The sequence below is a fragment of the Monopterus albus genome, unplaced genomic scaffold (assembly GCF_001952655.1).
Source record: "Monopterus albus unplaced genomic scaffold, M_albus_1.0 scaffold217.1, whole genome shotgun sequence".
In the NCBI taxonomy this organism is placed as follows: Eukaryota; Metazoa; Chordata; class Actinopteri; order Synbranchiformes; family Synbranchidae; genus Monopterus; species Monopterus albus.
The window spans coordinates 688,528-696,468 of NW_018128097.1; the positions used below are offsets into that span (position 1 = coordinate 688,528).

General features: G+C 41.5%; 3 protein-coding genes across 5 annotated transcripts in view; 2 read left to right on the top strand and 1 right to left on the bottom strand.

Moving 5' to 3' along the window:
- Positions 1–4,895, top strand: part of rlim (ring finger protein, LIM domain interacting) — a 6,879-nt gene extending 1,984 nt beyond the window's left edge. For both annotated transcript variants that reach the window (XM_020619267.1, XM_020619266.1), the window contains exons 3-4: positions 2,312–2,416; positions 2,499–4,895. In XM_020619267.1, coding sequence (XP_020474923.1) covers positions 2,312–2,416; positions 2,499–4,150 — 1,757 coding nt within the window. In that variant the 3' untranslated portion in view covers positions 4,151–4,895. The remainder of the gene's footprint in view (positions 1–2,311; positions 2,417–2,498) is intronic.
- Positions 4,896–6,571: 1,676 nt separating this feature from the next.
- Positions 6,572–7,941, top strand: part of glod5 (glyoxalase domain containing 5) — a 4,527-nt gene continuing 3,157 nt past the window's right edge. For both annotated transcript variants that reach the window (XR_002276514.1, XM_020619293.1), the window contains exons 1-2: positions 6,572–6,737; positions 6,955–7,110. Coding sequence is in view for 1 of the 2 variants with exons in the window: in XM_020619293.1 (XP_020474949.1) it covers positions 6,681–6,737; positions 6,955–7,110 (213 nt within the window). In the remaining variant the exon portion in view is untranslated. The remainder of the gene's footprint in view (positions 6,738–6,954; positions 7,111–7,941) is intronic.
- Positions 7,490–7,941, bottom strand: part of LOC109971197 (general transcription factor II-I repeat domain-containing protein 2A-like) — a 1,516-nt gene continuing 1,064 nt past the window's right edge. The window contains exon 2 of the mRNA XM_020619292.1: positions 7,490–7,854. Coding sequence (XP_020474948.1) covers positions 7,777–7,854 — 78 coding nt within the window. The 3' untranslated portion in view covers positions 7,490–7,776. The remainder of the gene's footprint in view (positions 7,855–7,941) is intronic.

Here is a 7,941-nt window from a genome sequence, read left to right on the forward strand (position 1 = left end):
TGATTAACTAGAGAAAATGTTCCTCTCGCTCTTGATTTTCTATTTTTTAAATATATGTTGTTTATATTATATGTTATGTTATCTATATTTCATTGAAAATCTGCGGACAGTGTTTGATTTGCTCAGTCGGTCCGTGTCCCACTCTCTCTGTGTCTCTCATTCTCACACGATCATTGACAACAGACTGTTTGTGAACAGCTACTCCTCTCTACATTTGTGTTTTTAACATAACTAACAGACTAACTCAAATAACTCTTGTACTATGTTAGTAGCAAACTAGTGAGCCTAGCTGAACTAACGTTAGAACTAGAGGTGCACCAATTGCAGTTTGCTGGGCCGATTCTTGTTTATGGGTTTTTTTTTTAAACATGTTTTTATTTTATTTAATTTTTTTGGTGTGACCCAGTGATTCCAGTTTTGGTAAATTATGATTATCTTTCTTTCTGAGAAATGTAACTGACAGGATGCACAAACATTTTGTCAGTTTTCTTTAATGAAAAATGACATTGCAATAAAAAGAAAACATTCTATTAAAGTTTTACATTTCCATCTTTCACTATTTTTAACAAACCAACAGAAAAAAATCTAAAGTGTAATAGTTGTACTTAATTATAAACAGGTGCAAAAGGTAACAGAAATAGACGAATGTTTGTTAGATCAGTCCTACTGAGTACACAGTTCTTTTTGAAGTGTGTGTATACATGCATTTCACATGTAGCCAGTGACTCTCATTATGTAATATTTGGACGCAGTTTCCCCTTCTTCACAGTGTTTCTGTAGGCTCCACTGTATGCTACTTTTACACTAAGCACTTACGATGTGTGAGTGAACAAGTGCCCTGCACATGCAATGTGTGTGCAACATGAGCTGTTTAAAGCCTTTAAATTTGAGTAGCACTGAATTGGAAATCTCAGAGTGATTGGCCGGTCACCGGTCAAGGCCGATCACGCTGAAAGCCGGCCATTGCAGTCGATCGGTGCATCTCTAATTTGGAGCATAGCTGTTGCCAAGGTTGGCAGCATGGCTGTATATGGACTGCTATACAGGCGGGTAATGTTAATGCTAATTCTTAAACTCGGAAGATGAATGCTGGCTTCCTTAGTCCAGAGGAATATTGAAAAGCACACCAAACCAACGTGATTAACTATCCGGTTAATTAGTTTTGAAATATTTCAAGGCTTCAGCCAATGCTGCTGCAGCAAGAGGGAGCTTAAGAGAGAGGTGTATGAAAGGAGGACAGTAGCCAACATGCTGCTTTGGCCATCTAGTGCAGCAGGGACAGGTTAGATGAACAGCACAACAACAGAAAGCACTGAGGCACTATAGTTACTGTATTTATAAAAATACATTTTTGAAAGTATGTGTGCACCCCCATCAGCTACCACCACAAGTAGAATCTAATTCTGTGGGAAACACTATGCTGTATATCAGGTGCTTCACATTAATCTAGTGGAGCTAGTAAGTAGGCTACAGTGCCCCTTGAATAAAGTAGAGATTCGGAGCAGGCATGACTGGTCCAGAGAGTGTGAACATGCTCCTTGTACTTGATGAGTAACTAAACCACATTTTCTGTAGCATCATTGTGTTGTCATACGAACTATTTTACAACCCACCTGCTCCAGTGTTTATAGGTCGATGAAATTATGAAGTTTGATGTTTTCAGTGTTAGATTTTTAAATGTTTTGGTATGAAGGCCTTTACAATGTAAAAGTATTTTCTTTGTGGTGGTTTTCTTGGCTTCAAATGTACATTATTGCTTTTGTAAACCTTTCATTCACAACTTAGCTCCATCTTTACAGCTTAGGTACTTGTAGTTTTGGATTTGCTACTATGCTCCAAGTGCAATATCCTATGGACTACTGAAGATGCCCAATTCGTTTCTGTCCCATGACAGTGGGAGGGGGAAATGTAAGTTTGGAGCAACCAGCACTGAGAGGGCATTGAATGGACGGTGGCATGCCCTGGTGAGTCTGAAGGTTTTCAGTATAGTCCTGTTGCTGTGTTCAAAACCAAACAGCTGTATTGGCCAGTACAATACAGTCCAAGATTTATTTTTCACCTTTGTCCTCTGTCTCCCAGATACAGCATGTGGTCTGTCACCACTTTCTACATTAGTGCTTTAAATTAGGGAGTTTGTCATTTCTTCCCAGCCACCTGCATTGTCTTTCTCCCAGCTGACAGTGAGTGGTCATACTAGTGGAGAGGAAGTTAGCTACACAATTTAAGACGCCTTGAAGAAGTGAATATGTGAACTGCAAAAAATATTTTGTTACTTGATAATGGACTGTTGTTTTTTTGTAATGTCTTTCAGGAGAAGTAACAGAGGATGAGCTGTTTAATAGACTTCAGCAAATCAAAGATGGCACAGAAGAACAGAATAACACCCCTACTACTGAAAATGGAGAAGACCCAGTTGGTAAGGTGTTTTTGTCCCATTGTGTGATTTACTGTCAAAATTCAGATACGATTTTTCACCTGATAAATCTGCTAATTTCCAGACCAACCAGAAAGCTCTGAGGATCCTGCCAGTGGGGATAGTCTGCTGGACTGGCTGAACACAGTGAGGCGCACAGGCAACACAACCAGAACAGGTCATCGTGGAAACCAGTCATGGCGGGCAGTAAGCCAGACCAACCCAAATAGTGGCGATTTTCGCTTCAGCTTGGAAATCAGTGTGAACCGCAACCTGGCTGAACAGCAGGCAGCTGCTGAAGGGGAGCAGGAGTCTCCAGGGGAGTCTGCAGAGAGTCAAGAAGTGGTGGCAAATGCTGAATCGCAGGTCCCCATGGAGACAGAAGTGGTGGAAGAACCAGTTGTGGAGGAATTGGCTGTCATAGTGGAACCAGAACCTGAAGTAGAAGAGGTTGTTTCACAGGAGATTTTGGGAGACCCTCCAAGCTCACCTGTTGTCCAGCCGGTACAACCCTCCCTTTCTCCTTCGCCACGCAGAGGACAGAGGAGAGCCCGCAGCCGTAGTCCAGAACCACGCAGGACCAGGGCCCGTACAGCCAGGAGCCGCTCTCCTCTCCACATGGATCAGTTGGATAGTCTTCCAAATCTGCATCATGCTCACAGCTCTCAAGGCCCCAACTCAGGCACCAGTGCTCCCCTTGTACCTCAAGTGGAGGGCAGTTCTCGGACTCGACAACATGTTCTTTCCAGGCAAAGCACTGCTGACAGTGATGTTCAGCCATCTAGGGCGGGTGCAGAATCTGTTCCAGATGCCCAAAATACCGGCTCTCAGGAAGGAGAAGCTGCTGGGGGAGAAGGGGGCACTTCAGGGCGCCGTCTCCCAACTATTATGCTCGATCTCCAGGTGCGTCGTGTGCGTCCAGGCGAATATCGACAAAGAGACAGCATTGCTAGTCGTACCCGCTCGCGCTCCCAGAACTCAAACAACACATTTCTTTATGAGAGCGAGCATGGTGGATTTCGTAGGACTTTCTCACGTTCTGAGCGGGCTGGTGTGAGGACCTACGTCAGCACAATTCGCATCCCTATCCGAAGAATCTCTGATGCAGGTTTGGGAGAGGCAACTTCAGCAGCTCTCCAGTCTATGATTAGGCAGATTATGACTGGTTTTGGTGAACTAGGCTACCTCATGGATTCAGCCTCTGATTCTTCAGATTCAACCCGTGGAGCCAACACAGTTACGGATCCAGCTGAAGCCCTTAACCCAGATGCTGCTACTCCTGCTCCTGCTTCTGATGTTGATGAACCACCTGTGGTTGCTGGAGTCAGAGCAAGGACAGTTGACGCTGATATGGATGAGGGTCTTGCCACTGGTCCACCTGGCTCTGGTGGCAGGGCTCGGCCTAGACCACCTATCAGCCTAGAGGAGCCCAGCTCACTGCCTTTCCTGCGGCTTGCCCACTTTTTCCTTCTAAATGACGACGACGAGGACCAGCCCCAAGGGCTGACTAAAGAGCAGATTGACAACCTCTCCATGCGCAGCTTTGGTGAGAGTGATGCCGTGAAGACTTGCAGTGTCTGTATAACAGAGTATGCAGAAGGTAACAAGCTACGTAAGCTGCCCTGCTCTCATGAGTACCACGTGCATTGCATCGATCGCTGGCTGTCTGAAAACTCCACTTGCCCCATCTGCCGCAGGGCTGTCCTGGTATCTGCTAACCGAGAGAGTGTGGTGTAGTTCACAAGACTGCAGGCCTTTTGTCTCAACATAAATCTAATAATATCCCAGGTCCATGACAGACTTTGAGGAAATGTCTCCACTGTTGAAATGTATTTTCTTCATACCATTTGCAAGTTCGACCATAATGCAGTCATAAGTTTGATTTGGGATGCTCCACAGTGACATTGGGAATTATTCAGCCTCTAGTAAGACATTTCAGCAAGCAATGCATGCTGTTTGAATCAGCCTGTAATGACCAAGCAGGTTTTTGAATTGTGTCAACCCATGCGCATGAGCAGATGTGTTTTCATAAAGATTCTCCAAGTTAACAATGCTGCACACCTACAGGTAGTTCAACCACCACAAATCTGATCTTTTGTATTTGAACCTCAGTGGCACCTTGCATAGCATAAGTTTGGTATTATACAGGTCTTAGTTACACCAGTTTAAAGTATTAGCTGTAAATAAGCAAATATAATAAAAATCATTTGAATTACACTTTGCATCACTGAATTGGTTTTGGATTTTAGATGTTCTCATGAAGATTAGTGGTATTGACTGCAGTTACACTCTCATAGCATACATAAATTTGGTGTTAAAAATAGGTGGCATCACAGCAGAATTATTTAGAGATTGTGGTGTCCAAAGTATGTAGGACATTTTAATTGGTTTGCAATATATTGTGTGACTTGTACTCTCCCTAAGTATTTTTGGAGTGGCATATACCATGAGAGTTTTAAGTGTGCTGAATTATTTTAAAAAGTGCAAGTAAGCTATAAAAATGATTAGTACTCTTCATACCAGAAATTAAGGGTGTCTGAATATTGATAATGGATACTGGGTTGATGTCAAGAATTTCCCATCTCAAAAATGTTAGCTAAACAAGACATTTCAGAAACTTATAGTTGCTTCTGCTTCCCCCCCACACCCATAAAAGAGCATGTTGTTTTAATGCACAACAGTGATTTTGCAGGCATTTTGTTCTGTCATCCATTTGTTAATTTTTCTTCTAGCATAGTGTTATCTTTAATTATTAACTGGTGAATTAAGTTCTTTAAGCTGATAATGGTGTATCATGAAATTGACCTAAAATGAAATGTAGACATGCCTTCTGAACTCAAAGCAGAGGGGGTCTAAAGACACACACACACACACACACACACCATTGTAGCTCAGTCTTTATTTGGGATTCTCACGCCTCTTGAGCAAATGCTCTATATCAGTGTGCAATACATACAAAAGTGAAAATAGGGAAATAAAAACCATGATATAAATATGATATTGCTAAAACCTGTTAATGGATTAAAATCTTAATGAAGATTTATTACCTCCTAAAATGTGTTGAAGTTCATTGTATGTTATTTAGAAGTTCTGTAGGTTGTAATACCACTGTTCATGAACAGGAACACTGGCTGAAGGACAAAAAGGGCATCACTATCAGTGCCATCCTGTCATGTTCCTGGTTTCACAGTTTGTCTCCCACAGTTATTACCCCTCTTCATGTGACAAAGTTTGAATGCAAGACATTGTCATTGTTGAATACTATAAACATGTAAATGAAATGTATGTTCTCTTTTAGGCCATGCTTTAGTTGTGGCCTTGTTCTGTGACCCACCCACAGCAGTATGTTGACTGGGTGTTCAATCAGACCAGTCGCTGAATTAAACAAGTTATGCTATAAAAAAAAAAGCATTGCGGTCAAGCATTGTGTACACTCTGTGCTGTTTAATAATTTTATGCTGCTTCCAGATGCACATAATTACTACTTGTATATTAAACTATAGTTAGTATACTTCATTTTTTATTTGATCTGACTGTTCGTTGGTATTTTTTTGCCCACAAGTTCATATTGTGCTCTGTAATCTTAGAATACCTTCAGTTCCTATTTTTGACCGACACCTGCACATTCTAGTGAATTCAATTAAAAAGCTCTATAAATTCTACCTTACTAAGTGTATAAAGTGGAAATGTGTACATTTATGTTTATTATTGAGGTCATAGTTTATAGGCAGCGTTGTGGACTTGAGGTTTTTCATTTTACAAACATAAAGGTGCAGAACATCAGAAACATCTCTGAATGTAAAGCTGCTAGTCCATCACCAACGTTGTTCTCTCTGCTAAAATATAATGCAGCTAACACCATTAGTATCAGAAAGCTTGAATGTTATAGGCTCAATAAAATGCCACATTGTATTGTATTGGCTAGAAAAAGATTGCACATGTGTACCTAATACATTGTGTAACCATTGGGTCACATGCACTTGGGGGAAGTAGTATGTACTTTTCTAAAATACTACGTTTAAACGGGCAATAAGAATGGCCACTAAATAGTATTTAAGCTTGTAAAAGCACGAAACTAATCCCATATTTAGTAAAACATGAAGGCTTGTTAATTAAAGTTGTACGATCCGTATTAACGATCATTCATTCATTTGTTGTGACGTCGCAGCACCAGGTGACCCACAGACGTCGTCAGTGAACGTTGCAGCTACTTTACGGTCCATAGTAGAAAAACAAGGAAGTATCCGTGTGTCAGACCACACAAAAGATGTCGTATCGGTTAGCTGGGAGTCGTCTAGCCTATTTCCAGAGGACTTGTCTCAAGGTAACAGTGAATTTATGTCATTGACTGCAAATTTTGCCATCGTCTTTCCACTTCCGTTTAACTTTGTCAGGACTGAAATAGCTCAAACGTAACAGCAGTTTAGCTAGACTTTACCGGAACTATCGATAATCAAAACACAGCGCCTCTGTCTGGTCTACATTTCATCAACAACATTTAATCTTCAGCTTTTCAGCTTTAATCCTACCACTTCTTTCAGACTTTCACCAGCCGAACACTAGTAGATGTCAAATTCAAAAGAACCTGTCCAGTTGAAGTGAGCCACCTGGACCATTTGGTCCTTACAGTGAAAAGTGTCCCTGACACCATCAAGTTTTACACCTCAGTCCTTGGCATGGAGGTCATCACTTTCAAGGTATGCCAGATGCTGTGTAAATTACAGGTATTATGAATATTATCAGTGTCAAGCATGTGAAAATGTGGCTAGCTGCTTTTGCTTCCTTCCCCACATTTCAAAGGGAACTTTTAAAACATTTACTTCACAACCTTTTTGAACAGTTTTCCTTGTCTAATTGATCAGATTTTTTTCCTTTAACGTGGGTTATTTTTAAATATTGGCTGGTGAACTAAGTTTTCTATGCTGATATTGATCTAGGCCAACCAGTCAGAGACCAAGAGCCACATTTTTTACTGTGTTACCGCAAAGAGCCACATCATACACATGGGCACACAGGAACATCACTCATCCCTTCCTCTCTCTCACACACACACACACACACACACACACACACACCTTTTACTGTGTTACCGCAAAGAGCCACATCATACACATGCGCACACATGAACATCACCCATCCCTTCCTCTCACACACACACTGCTCAGCCAGATTTGTTGTAAATGCCACACACCAACATGATAATGTCAGAAATGGACTCCTACAGTACTAAGACCACAGGCCAGTCATTTTCAACAATGAACATTGTGTACACTGTCTCACACACACAAACTCTGAGTTCAACCAAGTCCACAAACAAAAATTAATAATTTACAATAGCGTTTTTCTTTTACTATGCATGTTGCTTAGTGGGACTTCTGGCATTCCTTGCCTTGAACAATCCTCTTCAAATCTGGCTTGTATTCCGTTGTTGCCACTCGAAGCAATTCCTTCACATGGGTGTCAGTCAGAACAGATCGATGCTTTGATTTCACGTGTTTCAGGGTAGAAAACACAGACTCGCAGACGTA